This window comes from Camelus bactrianus, chromosome 2 (assembly GCF_048773025.1).
Source record: "Camelus bactrianus isolate YW-2024 breed Bactrian camel chromosome 2, ASM4877302v1, whole genome shotgun sequence".
Lineage (NCBI taxonomy): Eukaryota > Metazoa > Chordata > Mammalia > Artiodactyla > Camelidae > Camelus > Camelus bactrianus.
The window spans coordinates 85,731,731-85,750,842 of NC_133540.1; the positions used below are offsets into that span (position 1 = coordinate 85,731,731).

Here is a 19,112-nt window from a genome sequence, read left to right on the forward strand (position 1 = left end):
AACTATTACAAAATAGAGGTAACATGACTAGTCTTACAGGCTGCTGCAAGAATTAAGTGTCTAGCACATGCTTGATACTAAATAAATGTAGCTTCTCTTCCCTTCAGTCTGTTGTGTTATGAGTCTATGATTAAAATTACAATATGCTTTAAATGAAAATATACAAAAAAATTATCGTCTAGCACTAAAAACTTACTAATACTTTGATATGCATTCTGTAAAAGATGTATATGAACTTCACTGTTAAGATTCTTCCTTGACCCCTGTTATCATCAAATAAACAAAAACATTCCCACCAAACTGAGCATCTGGGAAACATCCCAAGGTTTTATTTCTTTTTCTTCATTTGCCTGAGACCCTTATATGTATATATTTTTTCTCAACTTGTTATAATTGCATGTACTTGTGAAAAAGGGGTTACAAGCTTTCGTCTCCAAGTGTTTTCACCTGATGGTATCAGTACATGACATAAGCACAGACTGATTTTTCTCCTTGGAGGTTAAATGATGAAGGATACGTTGTTAAATGGTGTGTTGTTTATTCTTAATTCTACTTGGTTACATATATGTCTATCACAGGGGGGAAGGGCCCTTTCAAGAAGTGTCTGGCCACTGGAATTCCTACTTTGTTATGTTTTTATGGCCACGTCTTTAAAAATTTTATACTATGAAATATTTAAAATATGCATAAAAGTAGCAAAAGAACAATGTTTATACCTATACAAACACCAGTCAGATTTGTCAGATCTGAATATTGTCATGCATGTTTTCAATACACATTTCTGCAACTTATTGTTATGTTTTGGAGATTTGCCCATGTGAATAGACATAGCATTAGCTGTATAATTCTCAGTTGAGGGAGTTTCCATTTTCTGTTAATGGATATGTATGTTATTGCCAATTTATTGCTAACAGAAGTAGTGCTGTAGTATATAGGTCTGTACATATTTCCTTGGGTCCGTTCATTCTTTCAATAGATATTAATTTTGCCACTATTTATATTGGGCCCTATATTAGATGCTGAAAAACAGAGATACATAAATTATAGTTTCAATTCTTGGGAAGTTCAGAGTCTAGCAAAGGAGAAAGATGTACAAATTAGTGTAATACTGTTTCCTGATACAGTATTAGAGGTATGTGTGTGCAGACATGTATATGTCTGTCCATCATCTAGGAAGAAACAGAGAGAAAGAGAGGCAGCAGAGAGACAGACAGAGACCAAGAGGGACAGACACATGCACACAGAGAGACAGAAGCAGAGGTCAAAAGAGACAGAGACACAGCGACGGAGACAGAGAGAGAGAAAAGACCTCTGAGGAGTTGTGACAGCTGTGTTTCACCAGCTCTGAAGATGAAATGATTCAGGGGGGCCCTGCACACAGAATGAACAGAAGTTCCCTAGGAAGAATCAAAGCAAAGGGGACTTCCAGCAGCTTACAGCTATAAAACTCTGTGCATATTTCAAAAACTATTAACTTTTTCAAAATGATAGATGCCTGTCTGTGAGTGATGAAAGATGAAGTTGAGCACTTAGGGAGGGCCAGACAGCAAAATAAATGAAGAGATTTGGATACAGAGTAGTTTATGGGTAACCTGTAAATAGTTGTAAGTGCTAAATAACATGATAATATTTAAATTTTAGAAGGGTTATTCTAGGAGCTGCTGGGCAGGGATGAGGCTGGAAGTAGCACTGAGGTGGTTCTAAACTAATACAGGAATAGCTGAAAATCAAATGGAGAAACAAAGTAGACTAGAAAGACTTTCTGGCTCTGGATCCTGGGCATATGGTGTTACCATTAACATGGAAGAGGGTGTAGAAAGGAAGCAGGGTGTGGGAGGGGGAGAAGATTAGTGGGCGGGAGGTGATAATGAACCCCATTTGAACTTGCTGAGTTTGAAACACTCATGGTATATTCAGGTGGAAAAGTCCAGTAGAGGATTGAGATATGTGGGTTTGGGATTAGGGAGAGAGCTCTGATCTGGAGTGACAGGTTTAGAAGGCATTAGCAACAATACACTACACTGAGAAGGAGGTTTGAGGTTTGAGGTTTGAGGTTTTTTGTTTTTCGTTTTTTGTTTTTTACCATGCCTCCAATGGACTTACCTTTTTCTAGTTTATTAATTTTTAGTAGGCTTTATTTTATTTGAGGCTGTATCAAATCATAGTTGTAAAAATACTGTTTAACAACACCCATGTAAGGTATAAAATATGCCTTAATATGATGACAAATTTAAATACATGGTGCTAACATGGGATGACAGTGGTTGCCTTTATTTAAAGTAGAAAAGTCTTTCAAGCATCACGCTGCAAATTTTGAAGTGTAACAAAATAATAAAAGAGGAGAAGGGGGAGTGGAAATACAGAGGACCTAGATGAGGTATGTAATTAGTAGGGAACTATATTCAATAGCTTGTAATAACCTATCATGGAAAATAATATACATATGTATACACACACGCAACTGAATCACTATGTGGTATACCAGAAACTAACATAACATTGTAAATCAACTAGAGAGTCTTCAAGACGGCAGAATATAAGGACATGGAGCTCACCCTCTCCCGCAAATACATCAAAAATATATCTACGTGTGGAACAATTCTCACAGAATGCCTCCTGAATTCTGACAAAAGATCTCATACATTCAAAGCTACAAGAAAGATCTCCATGTAACCGGGTAGGACTTAAAAACATAAACAAACGAAAAACAGAATCAATATGGTGCCTGTGCCTTGGGGAGGGAGTGGTGAAAGAGGAAAAGTGCTCTGGGAAGTCCCTTCAACAGCGGGGAGATTAGCGGGAACAGAAGGGGATCTTCAGAAGCTTTGAGGGGAGCGTAGCATCCGCTTTGTGGCAGACAGAACAGACAGAAGCCAGCACAGAGGGTCCAGGCAGGCCCCAGCCCAAGACTTGAGCCTGCTGGTGTGTGTTGGCCCTGGGTGCTGAAGCTTGGACTTCAGAGGACAGACCCGGGGAGAGGACGAGGGTTGGCTGTGCAGAGCCAGCTTTAAGGGGCTACAGTGATGTGCAGGCTGAAACTGGGAGTGTACAAAAGAGTCCATGTCCACCTTTGAAGCCCCACTGTTAATATGCTTTCACAAAGGGAGGGTCAGGACACCACCAAAGAAACCTCTTTCTTTGGGAAGCTCACAAGGTGTAGCCCTGCTCTAAAAGCCTCATTATTAACATGCTCTCATGAAAGGAGGGGCAGGACCCAGCCGTAACAGTCTCCTTCTCAGCTTGCTCTGGAAGGGTGCAGTTGCTGGTGGGTTGAAACTTGAGCTCATTCCCAAAAGCCACAAAAATGCAGAAGCTGTGGAGCTGAAATCTGAGCTGTGTCCCAGCTGGATTTGGTGGACTTATGCCATCGGTGCTTTGTAAATTCAGTGCATGCGGGACATCTGGGCAGAATATTGGTGTGTGGTTGGGGCAGGTCTGACATGAACAGCAGGCATGCACATGCGGGGGTAAGGCCGGGGTGACCCTGTAGCCCACGGCCATCCAAGTGCATGACTACGCACAATTACAGTGGGCCCTGGTGCCTGACTTCTTTGGACCTGCCCTGGTGCTTTGTGAGCACAGTGCCCGAGGGATACCAGGGCAGGCTGCCTGCATTCCCACTGCTGAGGCGGGGCTGAGGGCAGCGCCAAACAATGTACTTTGTTAGCCTGCACAATGGGTGGCAGGTGACACCACAGAGGGCACTTCCCAGGGGACTTCTCCTGTGGAGGAATACTCAGCAGCTCCTCTCCCAGCGGAAGTGCTCCGGTCCCGCCCTCCTCATTCGGCAGCTTAGAAACAAATCTGCGGGGCCTCTTCTCCAACAACTAGGGAACAGACATGGGCCCCGACAGGGCTGTGACAGCCACAGGGCAAAGAGGAGGCCCCGCTCAACATCCAGTGCAGGCTCTGGTCACCACAACACCAATTACACCCCCATCATGGGGACAACAGCCAGCACACATGGAGGAAAAACATGGCAGCCATCCATACTACAAACAGCCCTCACAACAAAAATATCAGATGCACAAAGCTACACAAGGACGCTCCCACACAAGAACAGCGCTTCAAGACCAAGTGGGTAACTGTTACTCCTAAGTTCATAGTGTCAGAGAAATAGAATAAAATGAAGAAGCAGAGGAACCACTCCCAATTAAAAGAGTAAGAGAAAGCCCCTGAAAAATCAATGAAATAGACTTCTACAGTCTGCTAGAACTTGAATTCAAAAAGGAAACAATACAAATATTGAATGAATTAAGTGAGACTATTGATAGAAATGCAGATCACTGTAAAAAGGAACTAGAAACTATAAAGAGAAGCCAGTTAAAATCAGAAAACTCCATTGCTGAGATGAAAGCCGAGCTAAAGGCAATAAACAGCAGACTAAATAATGCAGAAGAACAAATAAGGGATCTAGAAGATAGAGTAATGGAAACCACCCAATCAGAACAGCAGATAGAAAGACAAATGAAAAAAAAAAATGAGAGCAATATGAAAGACCTATGGGATAATATAAAATGTGCCAATGTATGCATAACAGGGGTCCCAGATGGAGAAGAAAAGAGAAAAGGGGGTCAAAAACATATTTGAAGAAATTACGGCTGAATTTCCCAAACCTAAAGAAGGAAACAGATATCCTGGTACAGGAAGCACATGGTTCCCAAACAAGATGAACCCAAACAGATCTACACCAAGATATATTATAATTAAAATGGCTACAGTAAATCAACTATACTTCAAAAAAAAAAGTATGAATTATAGTGGGACAGTATTGAAGGTGACCGCATTGAGGAGACAGCATTGATGTGACTCCCATTGTATTGTGACTTCCAGTAGCCAGGACCATTTCCTATTTATCTTTGTATTTCTTGTACCTAATAAAGAACCTTACACTGGAGAATAGACAATTCAATATTTAATGAACAACTTCCTTCTTTAGAAGTTAGATGCTTATCTTGGTTTAAGTTTTTTTCCTAAAACTTGAGGTGAGCCTTTATAGGGGCAGATGGGCTCTTCAGGATCTGTTCCACCTTAGATTCTCCTTAGTACCTTGTTTGGGGCTGTTCCCCTTCGTGAAGGCTTAATATGGCATTGCATCAGCACTGCTGACTCAGAGCTTACACCTGCAGAATTCAAAGGTAAGGTGGGGAGGCGGCAGAGAAACAGCTGAGAAGTGATGACTGTCATCAATGAAGAACAAGAAAATACTATGGCTTTCCTTTCTCATGTGGGTAGGAATATGAGCCCTTCTTTGGTGAAGTCATCATTCCTGTGATATGTTCAGATTGTGGAATATTGCTGAATGTCTCTTCCAAACATGCGTTGACTGGCAGAAAGTGAAATGATTTCATTGATCTACAATCAGTCATTATTAGTTGTGGCTTTGAAATAACATCCATACATCTAATTAAAATTCAGGAAAATTAAAAAAAAATTCAGGGATGGAGTGTCCCACATCAACACTTGTGTAATTATCTGTACAGAGGTGGTGTTTGAAATAGGCTATGGAGAATCTGACTGTGCACCTGACTACCTGCTCTAGGTGTGGCTTTGGTTCTGAAGGGGAACAGTGAGAAGGAGGGAGTCACTGTGTTGCTATAGATCTCCTCAGGCAGCTTTCTGTGAAAAGTCCTTTCTTTTTACCCATTTCTATAGTCAGAGAAAGGTTTCTGGCTCTGTCTCTTGCTCTATCACCTAGGTGCAATTCTTTCCAAATTTTATTTCTGATTTGTCTAATTAATAATTGCTTACTTTAGAATGACTTATCTTTGTTGAGGATTGATGAGTACTACGCATGCATGTGGGCTTTATGACTGTGGTTGGAACAGATTTTAAAAAGTCATAGTTCTTCTCTGAGTGTGCACATTGCAGGCAATCTGCTCTTAGTATCTTACTAATATGTGTCCTTTAAATCAAGATGGTAATCAATATCAGAGATCAGATATTACATTACAAAAATAAAGGGCAGGTGCATTTCAATCATTTCTGTTGTGCATGTTTCATAATTCATACTTACACTTGTTTTAAACATAAGCAAGGAAGATTCCTTATCTCTATAAAACATACACACACACAAAACAAAGGACACATGACACATATCCTTCACAGAACAGTCAGGACAGTTCTAAAAATAAAGTGATGTACCACGTTAGGATGAATGAGAATCCCTCCTTACATACTAAGAGTAACAGAAGTCCTTTTAGGTAACTAAGATAGCACCCCAAATTTACTTTTTTGAACGAAAAACTACCTGAAAGAGGTTCCCCCTCCACTACTTTATGATAAATTTTCTGATTTTTTAGTGGAAGCTTTGCAAAAGAGTACTGAATGGCTTGGAAATAACTTGGAAAATGACATTAGTTTGATGTGGGCACTAGATGAGATGTAAACTTAAATAAATGTCTTCAAATATAAATAAATAGATTTTAAAACTTGCTTTAGATATAGGCTTGTGAGCACACATTATCTCAGTTCTCAAAATACTACATCCGGGAATTTATCCTAAAGAGAATTGTAAGGAGACTTTCATAGTTAACATTCAAGGATATCCATCACAAATTTATGATAGCAAAGAGTTAAAAACAGCATACACATTCAACAACACGGGAATATTTAATGAATGGTGGTGTAGCTATAAAAAGGACTTATTACAAACAATTCTATTTTGAAAAATAATTATGTTAGGTTACAGACATGATAGAAATCTAAATATAACACCCCCCCCCCACCAAACACACACACACACTGACAGAAAACAAAGATGAAAAAGAATACAACTTGAGAAGTGTTTTTACCTCAGGCTAGTAGTTAATAGGTGATAGATAAATATTGATTCTTCATCTTTCTCTGAATTCTCTGAGTAAATTCTTCAGGATGTATTGATTCCCTAATTATAAAATGAAATTTAAATATATTAAGATGACCCATTCCTGGTCCGTGGCAAGATTCTGCCTGCTGTCTGTGTTGTCTTCTGGGGCTGCTAGCCTTTAATTTAGAGGAGCGTGGGGAAGCTGTACTAAACTGAAATGGCTGGTCTCCTGCCGGGTACCAAACATTTTAATTAAATTACTTTCCTTGGGAGAAAAGAAGAAATGAAAAGACGTGTGAATTAAAAGTATGGGATGTATATCTTAGTAAAGTTTATTTTAAAAAGAGAGATGGGAAACTGAAAGACTTAGGGATAAAGTGAGGGTAATTTTGGTTTTCAAGTTTATTTCCAGATAGATAATAGAAAGAAGTCATCTAGTTTTCAACTAGCACCAAGAGGAAGGAGTAGGGCAGGAATATGAGGAAAGAGGCAGGGTGGGAAGACCCCTACCTGTTCTCATTTGAGTTCCTGATTTCTACCTTTGCCAATCTATCTTGAAGGGTTCTTGCTGCTGAAATTCGTTCGTCTTGCCTCAAGCCCCTAGAGCTACCCAGATGTCGTCAATACCTTGTTCTGCTATAGTCAGTTGAGGGCAAATCCAGATTTTAACTGAAGCAAGCTTTGTAGTGAATAGAGGCACATCCATTTTTTTGCCTCTATATAAATATTTTAAACCTTAGAAAAACCTATTTAGTTTCAGATTTATCCGATTCATCTCCAGCACTAGCTAGTTCCTGATATTTCTGAAAAAGTAGATATAAGACCATTAGATTTTTTTCTGTATGATAAATAATTAATACCTTCTCATATTTCTGAATATCATAGAACATTATTTTTTAAAATATAGTGGTTATCAAACAGATTTTAAAATAATAATAATAAAATAATAATTTAAAATAATATCAGATTTTAAAATAATATCAGATTTTAATATAATAATATCAAACAGATTTTTAAAATAATTTAAAATAATAGTATCAAACAGATTTCAAAACTCTCTCTTGAATAGAGAGCTTCAGTATAGGCTTTTCATCATTTTATTTAAATATTGGTGTTCATAATGTTTATTTATTATGATGATAAGGACTAATATTTATTGAGCATTTCTGAAACATCATCTTATTTAAATATCACAATACCCTTTGGAGGTCAGTAAGTTAATTATCCTTATAGATGCAAAAAGTTGAGGCTTAAAGTGAATTGATTTGCCTGTGGTCATAGAATGAAGTGGTTGGAGCAGGACGGGGAACCCCATCTGACTCTAAACCCTGACATCGATTCTTCATTGTGCTTTTGGCTATTGTTGCCATAATTTTGGAAAGCAGGGTGTGCTTTTATTTTTGTTGTTTATTTTATCTTAAATGAAAGTGTTATAATAACTGAAGGAGCAGGCATCAAGCATGCATACTGTTTCTCAAGAATTTATAGCTGTATTGGTCACACTCCACATTTTATTAGTAACACTTTCCAATAGAACCCAAGGGGCATATTTAAAGAAGGCAAAAAACAAATGTGAGGTTTAAATCTGCAAAGCTTGCAGAGTTATACCTACAATTCTATAACTACCTGCCAATTAATAACGTTTCACATTCATACATTCAAAAGACTTGGCATTTTACTCATCTGAGTAGAGTATTTCTACATCTTTATTCCAGTTCTGCTTTTCCAAAACAGCCTGCCATATGTGTCCCTTCCACAACGCGTGGCAATCCTAAAGAGCCTACTCTCAGAGTGATGTGACCTTCTTTAGGAATCAATAATCTGTTGAAAAGGGCAAAAGTTATCCTATCATTTCCATTTTTTTTGTCATTAGACCCTGATTTGTTTTTAGCAAAGTATGTGTTCCAGCTGAAAAACTGTTAATTCCTGGTACATTTTTTGTGTTTTCATGGCCGAGGAATTAAGTTAGAGATCAAATCAAAACTTTTTTTTTTAACATACTGTTTATTCTTATATACTCATTAAAAGTTTTCTCACCATCCAGTGTGCCTCATTAGGGATTCTGGCCTGTAAACTCGATGGAAACTGGTTGGTACACCCCTAATCCTAGAATAATTATGGAAGGGAAAGGCACCCCTCCCTCCCCTGAACAAAGACACAAAATATGGCTCACTAATTATCACATTGGTTTCCTGGAATCAGCTGGCGGTCATAGTCACATAACAACAGTGGATAAAAGAGGTAAAATTGGGGCAACTTTAGTTTATTTACATGTGATCCATTAAGCCGTATTTGTTTTTTACCCTATCGAAATAACTAGGGATATTCACAAAATAAATTGAATTGTTAAAATTGCCAGGAGATTAACAACATTTATTTATGGAAATTTAATTACACCTTGACTTTTTCGAAGGAAAAAAAGTTTGAAGCAACTTAAAAATAAAGACAGGTATTTTGGTTACATAGGAAGAAGGTCACTTACAGCAACTTAATATCAGTAAAGCTATATACAACACAATGTTCATACTGTGTTTGAGATTTCAGTTAAAAAACTAAGAAGCCAAAGGCAATTGTCATTCATCAAATGCTACCATGTGCCAAGCACCACGCTCTGTGCTTTCATCTAATTTTATTTTTATAGCAAACGTAGGGCTTTGGGAAGTGTCATTGTGTTTATTTTTATAAATGTGGAATATAATCTTACGATTAGTGTGAGAACACACAATTTATAATTGTCAAGGGGAGATTTATTTGCCTCCAAAGCCCAAGTTCTTTCCAACGACTCTGACCACATGCTTGTGCAGACCAAATGGCAAACCTACTTACCCTACGGAGTAACTACTAATTCCCAGTGGAGAGCTGCATTATCATTCCAATTTCCTACATGGGGAACTTCTCAGACCATACTTTGATTGTGCCATATGGAGCAGATAACTGGTATACATCCACCTTACCCCCTGGGATTTGTGAATTAGAACTCCTGCAATTTCTGCTCACCTCTCTCCCCATCCTGCCAGTCCTTGCTTCCACTGCCAGGTGAGACGCTCCCACGACTGTCAGAGACACAGCTGTTTCCCTTTCCCATTGCTTCACTACCGCCTTGCAGGACCAGCCAAGCCAATGAAATGATAAGGCCCAAATGAAAGGAACTACTTCAAAGAACGTTCTCTTTCCTCTTGGGAGCTATTTCTTCCTCATTACCAAGAAAAAACAAACAGCTCACAAAGAATGCTTTGTGTTGACTGGTCAGACTTCCGAGGATTTATCTGTTACCTTAAGATGTCTAACAGACGCTTACTGAACTATATTCTCTTGCTTTCTCACATTAACTCCTTTTCACCGAGTTAAAGTACACAGAACAAGAGCCCTGGTGACTTTCCTATTTTCCTTTGGGACTCTTCTCCTTTTGTCTTTCTCCTAACTTGATTAACGTGCCACTTTCTAACAGCGTCTCAAGATGGTCTAAAGCTACACTCTCCCTTTCTCCCTTCATTTACGCAGCATATTGACCGGGCACCGGTAGTGCCAGGTGCTGTCTTCGTGCTGGGTGGACAACAAAACTCAGCTTCTGCCCTCGTGGAGCTTATAGTCTACTATAAACAGACATTGATCAGATAGTAACATGCAAATGTAATGGCAGAATTTTAAAACACGACAGAAAGTGCAGGGGCTATGTGTGCATATATGGAGGGGGACTTGGTCAGTATCAGGACCGGTGTAACCACAGAAGACCTCCCAGAGGAAGTGGCTGTTTGGCTGGCATACATTTTTAAGGATTTATTAATAATAAGCAAATAAGACCTTCACAGTTTTCTTTCCTTTTACTAGTTTTAACTAGGCACATTGTATACATCTGGTGTATTTTTTTTAATTGTTGTTGTTTTAGGGGGGGAGGTAATTAGGTTTATTTTAATTTTTTTTCTAATGGAGGTATGGGGAATTGAACCCAGGACTTCATGCATGCTAAGCATGTGCTCTACCACTGAGCTATACCCTCTGGACTTTGGTGTGTTTTTATTACAGTGCATTCCAGTTTTACCAGTCATCTCCCACCTAGTACATTTGAGTTCCCTGAGGATGGGCTCTGTTGGCCATCCTTGCACTCCCAAATGTCAGCCTCTCGTCTCACTACACCCCTATTAGGCTACATGGGGAGGGGTGGTCATGGTAGGATCAGAACATCGTCACAAAGTCTTGGCACTTTCTCACATCCATTTATGTGGATTTTGCAAGCACTGGCTTTTTTTTTTTTTTTTGGTATTTTATTTGTTGATTTTTAAGAAGCTTTTTTTTTTTCAACCTAAAAAAAATTATTCCCTTGATTTCCCTGCTTTTATCTCAAGCCTCTTCAGCATTCAATGCTCTGGATATTTTTAGTGTTCCAAATGATTATGAATGTGTTGCCCTTAATTTTTTTTGGTCCTTGTATCACAAGGTTATAAGTAACAAGTTATTCTCCCAAAACAAAGCTTGTAGGCAAGGTAACAGAGCCACCCATTAAATCCCTAAGAGAACAGAAAGCTTTTCTCATTCTCTCAAAGTGCCCATTCTTTCCTCACTTTGGCTTGCACACTGAGCCCGTCTATAGCTCTAAGGACTCTAAGGTTTGGCTCCAAATATTGTTTAATAATATTGCTTTTATGCTTTATGGAGGACTCAAATTAGAACTAACACCATTCAGTTTGTTGATAGGTGTGACAGAACAATCCTCTTGTTACTATTTGTCCCAACTGTTGTTAAGTGATTATTATGTTAAGGTTGTGCCACTCTGTTTTTGGGGGGTGGGGTCTCAAGTGAAGAGTGAGATCACTCACTATATCCATCACCACAGTCTTTCCATGTGCTGGAAAGTGGTATGATCCTCAGATCAGAGAGATGGGGGGGTGGGGAGGTCTAGGCTTGGTGGTAAAGACACATCCTTCCATTGGTTTTGAAGGAAATGGGTCAGAGTGCCCGATGCTTTGCCTTTGCCAGTGGGAAGGAAGATATGAAAGCAAAGACTGATACCAGGTACAAAAGGCACCCAGGTGAGTTGTGGTGGACTTGGTCTAGCCCCCTGGGCTAGGTTACAGTTTGATTTCAAGCAAACTTAGAATTTTGCAAAAGCAGTGTCCCCACTATGAGCTTGACAGCTTCCCAAAACTTTCTTTTCTCATGAGATTAATGGTGATATTAATGAATAGGATTTTTAAAATATTGTTTAATGATATGTGATGATATTAGGAAGATATATGTAACTCAATGAAGTGACATTTTCCAACTAAGTGACACATGATGTCACTAAATCCGTTCAAATGCATGATAGAACAATATTGGGTTTTAATATGACAGAGTATGGAAAGCTCATTGAAATGGCTTCCAAATCCACATTGTAAGTAACCTTTAAGAAACTATTACTTGTCAAGTCTTGGTATAGATTCAGAGACAGATAACCACAATTAAAAGGCTATTACAGCACTCCTCCCTTTTCCAAGTACATATGTATGTGACACTGGCTGCAGCATTTGAGAATCCAGCCTTCTGTGTTAAGCTGGAGATTAAAAGATTATCAAAACTGTAAAACAGTGACTCTCTTCTCTTTTTGCATGGGGATATTTAGTTATGTTAATAAAGATGTGTTATTTATTTTAGCATGTAATAGGGTTATTATTTTTTTGCAAAGAATGAAATAAATATTTAAATAGTTTATCAGTTTTCATTGCTTACATGGTAAAATCAATGGATATAAGCCACATAAACAAAGCTCTTTTGGATCTTCGATAATTTTTAAAAATGTAAAATAGTCCTGAAGCCAAAAAGTTTGAGAAGCACTGATTTACATAACGAAACTTTTCATTCCTGTGTCTTTATCATATGTTTAGATGGCATATGTTTAGAGAGGCCTATCTAAAAATAACAGCCTTTTATTTTTCTTTCTGGCACCAGTCATTATCAGACATTGTGTTATGTATGTATTTATTTGCTTATCAGCTGTCTTCCCTGTGAAAATGTAGGCTCCATTAGGGAAGGGATTTTTGTTATCTTGTTCACTGCTGTCTCCCCATCACCTACTATAGCGCCTGGCACATAGTAGCTATTCAGCAAATACCTGTTGGAACAATGAGGATTTTTCTTATCTGGATATTTTCTTTGTTGTGCTAAAACTTTAGAGATTTTTTTCTACAATTCTTTTAAATTTTGTCTTATCCCTTTGCTATTATTTTTGAGTCTCTCAGAAAAGAGTTTTTATACTCCCTAACAAACCCAGTCAGTTTCACATGGTGTTCTCTTTTACTTCAACCCCCCCATCATCCTCTGCCCACAACACGCGCTCATGTAGAGACGAGGTTACATTTTCTTTTCCTGCCAAGAACAGCTGTTGCCATGGCCAGACACAGTCTCTTAACTGCACACTCCATCCTACATGCGCTGGGCCCTCAAGATGGAACTGCATGGAGTTCTGTTGCAAAATGGGAAAGAAGGCCTCTTCCTCATGGTATTCTTTCTTAGAATACTACAGACTTTTAAAGGGAAGACACCTTGCTATTTTTTATTCATGGTTTCTCTCTTTTCGCAATGAACGAGCCCTATGGGAGCCTAGAATAAAGCCCAGTCTGAGTTATGGACACTAAGATCTATTTAGACTTACCTCTCCTCTAACAATAACTATGCTGGCTTAAGCCCATCATATACACCTGACTCTCTCTTTCTTTAGAGTAGGAACTCAACCTTGGCTACCCGTGTGAATCCGTTGAGGAACTTCAAAAGTGCTGAAGTTCCAGCCACAGAAATTCTGATTTAGTTGATATGGGCTGCAGCTTGATCATTGAGAGGACTCACAGCTCCCCAGATGATTGTCATGTGCAGACCTGGGTGAGCTGTCTCTCAGAAGCTCTGTAGTCCTCCCCCACAGTGACTTGTGTCATACTCACATTTCCAGATCACTGGGTACACCCAGCCATAGTTTTTCCAAGAATTGAATGTAATATGAAACTAGCTGTTTTTGACATTTTCAGCAGTGAAACCAAGTCTCAAAATTCAGGATACACCTAACTGGAATGTGATCAATTGAAATCGAACCAGCCCTTCTCCTAAGAGCATAGTGGGAAATAAAATGTTTTGTCTATCATTTGACAATATGGCAAAACATTTTTAATTAAAAAACACAGTTATTCTAGAAAACAAGAAAAAGGGGTCTCTGTAGACTAGAATAAGGATATTCCCCTCAAAGAAAAAGGCAATAGGAACAAATAAAATTCAGAACAGCCTGAAGCTGTGAGGTCAGTCCATAGGTAGGAGAGGGCTGAGACCCAGGTGAATGCTTGGGAAAAAGTGCTGGCATCTTTATGCCCACACAAGTTGTGCACAAGGCTCAGGACCACATCTGCACAGCCTGAGTGAAACTGGGTTCTGGAAAAGATGCCACTGCTGTCTACTTTCCTGGCTGAGCCGAGAACAGCAGTGCCTCCTGCCATACAGCATGGGGCTCCTGCAGCACAGCCTATGCACTGACAGGGGTCGGCGGATCTGCACCTCAGCAGGAGCACATCTGGAAATGGATCTGTGAAGAGTGCTGCCCTGAGTGCCAGGCCTGCTCTGGAGCCAGACTATCAGTGGAGCCCGTGTTGAGTCCCCACAAACTTGAGTAAAAGTCCAGGATGCCCTAGGAAGAGATATCTTATGGAAAATGACTACACAGGCAATAAAGGACAAACAACAAACTTAGTAAACAAAAAAGCTGACTAAGAAAAGTAAGCCCAGTAGTACAACTAGAAAGGACTTTCAAAAAAGTTACTCTGATGCTATTACCAAGGTAAAGAAGGGATTACAGCCATGAGAGAAGAATGAAAGTTTAAAAACAAGAATGGAGGTTATACAAGAAAAAACAATTATGAAAAATAATTAACTAAGTAACTAATTAGAAACATTGGAAATTATTATTGAAATTAAAAAAAATAAAACTTTGGAAGTAGACTGAATAGTGCTGAACATAGCATAAAAGTAAATCCACTGGAATAATAAAATGAACTCATCCCAGAATTCAACAAAAAGAGATAAACAGCTATAATGTATGACTTGTGATATGGATGATAAATCAAGAAACTCTTCCAGGAGGAGATATTAGAGATAAATGTAAACAAAACACTTTAAAGGAAGATCACTGACAATTTTATGAAGCTAAAGAAAGATATGAGTCCTGAGTTTGAAAATATTTACCAAGTGCTGAGATGTATTAAAATAAAGTAATTATACTTAGATACATAATATTAGACCTTAAGAACATTGAGAATCCTAAAAGTTACAAGAGGAAAAGAGAGTATCTATAAACAAATAAGGATCTGAATGAAGACTGATTGTCAATGGTTTTGGTGCCAGAAGACAATGGAGTATTTGAAGGACAAAAATTAATGTAGAAATTTGTACCTAGCTGAACAATCACTCAGAAGTGATAAAGAAATAAAGAAATTTCCAGATATGTAAGGACTCAGGAAATTTATCTCCTTTAAAATGAGTCCCCCAAAAAAAGTAGAAGACAATGTAACAATACATATATATAACAGTACATATGAATTGATTAAGCAATCCAGTGAAAAGTCAGGGATTGTCAGACTGGTATAAAGGCAAGACCTAACTATATGTTGTCTACAGGAGACACACTTTAGATTTGAAAATACAAATAGGTTCAAAAGTAAAAAGGTGCAAAAAACGACCATAAGAAAACAAGAGTGGCTACACCTTTATACAAACTAGACTTTAAAACAAACTAACAAAAAAGTCACTAGAGATTAAAGAGGGACATTTTATAATAAAAAGTGTATTCACAGACATCAATAATACACAATTATAAAATGTAATAGAAATTCCAGTTTATAATTGCATCAACAAGAGTAAAATACCTAGGAATAAATTTAACCAAGGAAGTAAAAGAACTGCACACTGAAAACTGTAAGACATTGATGAAGGAAATTAAAGAAGACACAAATAAATGGATTGGAAGAATTAATATTGTTAGACTGTCCATACTACGGAAAGCAGTCTACAGATTTAATGTAATTCTTATGAAAATTCCATTGGCATTTTTCACAGAACTAGAACAAATAATTCTAAAATTTTATGGGCCCACAAAAGACCTCAAATAACCAAAGCAGTTTTGAGAAAGAAGAATAAAGCTAGAGGCACCACAGTCCCTGATTTTCAACTGTATAACAAAGCTACAGTAATCAAAACAGAATGGTATTAGAATAAAAACAGACACATAGATCAATGGAACAGGATGGAGGTCCCACAAATAAACGCAAAAATTTACAACAAAGGAGCCAAGAATATACAATAAATAGTGTTCAGAAAATTGGACAGCAACATTAGACCATTATTTTATACCATACACAAAAGTTAACTCAAAATGGATAAAGACTTGAATGTAAGACCTGAAAGCATAAAAATTCTAAAGAAAACATAGGGGATAAGCTCCTTGACTCAGTCTTGGCAATGACTTTTTGGGTTTGACACCAAAAGCAGAGGCATCAAGAGCAAAAAAATCAACAAGTAGGAGGACTACATCCAACTAAAAAGCTTCTGCACAGCAAAGGAGGAAACCATCAACAAAATGAAAAGGCTACAAACTGAATGGGGGAAAATATTTGCAAATTATACATCTAATAAGTTAATATCCAAAATATAGAGAAAACGCATACAACTCAATAGCAAAAAAAAAAAAAAAAATTAAAAAAGTGGGCAGAGGATTTGAATAGAATTTTTTCAAAGAAGACATATAGATAACCAATAGGCACATGAAAAGATGCTCAACATCACTAATCATTAGGGAAATGCAAATCAAAACCACAATGAGATATCCACCTCACACCTGCCAGAATAGTTGTTGCCAAAAAGACAGGAAGTAACGAATGTTGGCAAGGATGTGCAGAAAAGGGAACTCTTGTGCACTGTTGGTGGAAATGTAAATTGGTGCAGCCACTTTGGAAAACAGTATGGAAGTTCCTCAAAATTAAAAATACATATGATCCAGCAATTCCACTTCTGGGTATTATCATAGAAAACAAAAGCACTAAGCCTGAAAAGATATATGCACCCATATGTTCATTTGCAGCATTATTTACAATAACCAAGATATGGAAACAGTGTAAATGTCCATCAGTGGATGAATGGATAAAGAAAATGTGACATATATACAAACACAGGTGGAGTATTATTTAGCCATTAAAAAAATAAACCTTGCCATTTGCAACAACATGGCTGGACCTTGAGGGCATTATGCTAGATGAAATAAGATAGACAGAGAAAGACAAATACCATATATGTAGAATTGTAAAAAAAATCCAACCAAACAAACAAAATTACAAGCACATAGATACAGAGAGTAGATCGGTGGTTGCCAGAGGTGGAGGATGGGTGGGTGGGTAAAATGGGTGAAGGGAGTCAAGAGGTACAAACTTCCAGTTATAAAATATGTAAGTCATGGGGATGTAATATACAGCAAAGTGACTATAGTCAATAATACTGTACTGCATATTTGCAAGTTGCTACGAGAGTAAATCTTAAAACTTCTCATCACAGGGAAAAAAATACCTAACTATGTTGGTGATGGATGTTAACTAGACTTACTGTGGTGATCATTTTATAATACATACAAATACTGAATCATTGTTATACACCTGAAATGTTTTATGTCCTTTTACCTCAATAAAAATGTAATAGAAAACATATTTCATTCACAATAGTAGCAAAATTGGAAATAAAATTCCTAGGAATAAAACTAACCAGAAGTAATAAGAAAGTAGAAAGAAATTATAAAATATAATCAAAGGGGAAGGCTGAAAAAAAATTGAAGATATACCCCATGTGTTTGCACAGAGGAATTTATTCATATAAGGATGTTAATTATCCCTAAATTAATCTTTTAAATCCAATACCATCTCCAAGTATCATAATTTTGCAAGGAAATGGAAAGGTTCATTTCACAAAAGGGTTATCTTATAAATAATGTGATCATATGTCATAATTTGTTTGCAATAATTCAGGATTATGCAACCTGATGTTATTTTTAGTAGTGCTCCCTGTTATTCTCAAAATTGTCCTATTTTGGACCAAAAAATATGCAGACATCTTATTTATAAAAGTAATAAGCAGTGGAAGAAAAAGAATAAGGGAGAAGACCTTTTTTTTTTTTTAATTTCTGCTTCTCAGCTTTCTCACTTACTAGCTGTATGACCTTGTTACTTAAGTCACAGATTACTTAATCTTTCTGTTCCTCAGTTTCCTCATTTCTAAAATAGGCCTGATAATAATATCTACATCACAGCATTGTTATAAGGTTTAATAGAGAGAATACACACAAAGCATTTAGAATACTGACACAGTGTAGGTGCTCAGCAAATATTAGTTATTAATTATGAATAGTAATACTTTATTAAAACTCAGGTTATTTTATAAAGTATTAGTAATTAAAATTATGGCATAGGCACAAGAAAAGACAAATACATCATTGGAAGGAAATTTTAAAACTCATAAATATATATGGAATCAGGTGGTGTCATTAAACAGTAGGAGAAAATACAATTCAATTAAGAGTGTTAAAACATTTGATTTCCCATTTAGGAAAAAAACCCAATTGGACTCCCATCTCACACCGTATGTAGAAATTAATTCTAGATGGAATAAAGAAAATAAAGTAAAAAGACCAAAAATAAAACTCTACTGGAGAATTGAAAAAGAGAATGTTTTCATAAATTTAGAGCAGGTAAAGCTGTCTTAGGAAAGACGCACACAAACACACAGATACACACGTAAGTGAAAATCAACAAGCAACTTGCCGTAATTCAACACATCAATTTTAAAAAATCTATAGAACATGTCTGTTAAAAAATTAAAATACAAGCATTATATTGTGACAAAATGTTTGCATTATAAATGACAAAGAATCGATATCCAGTATATTATAGCTAAATTTTTATAAAAATCATGATGAAAAATACACAAATCTAATGTTAAAAAGGATAATTTATAGATGAGGATGTTAAATGCCAATAAACATGAAAAATTGCTCAATGTCACTAATAATCAGGCAAATGCAACACCCCCCACAAAGAGATAATTTTTATACACATCAGATTGGCAAAGAATAAAAAGTCTGATAATAACAAATGTTGGCAAGGATACAGGGAAGCATATACTTGTACACAGTGCTGAGGAAAGTGTACTTCATTATAGTCACTCCAGGAGGTTATTTGAAAATGTTATTAAGTCTGAAAATGTGCATATCATGTTACCCAGAGATCCCATTTTTTTCTAGATGCCTAAAGAGAAA

General features: G+C 37.2%; 1 protein-coding gene across 7 annotated transcripts in view; it reads left to right on the top strand.

Moving 5' to 3' along the window:
- The window catches only part of MTHFD2L (methylenetetrahydrofolate dehydrogenase (NADP+ dependent) 2 like), a 115,194-nt gene that overhangs the window by 60,863 nt on the left and 35,219 nt on the right, over positions 1-19,112 (top strand). Inside the window, exon 7 of one of the 7 annotated variants that reach the window (XM_074345089.1) lies at positions 11,745-11,835. The exons of 5 other annotated variants lie outside the window; for them this stretch is intronic. In XM_074345089.1, coding sequence (XP_074201190.1) covers positions 11,745-11,812 — 68 coding nt within the window. In that variant the 3' untranslated portion in view covers positions 11,813-11,835. Of the gene's footprint in view, positions 1-2,514; positions 5,136-11,744; positions 11,836-19,112 lie in introns of those variants that run through there. One more of the 7 variants, XM_074345106.1, reaches the window with a different exon arrangement.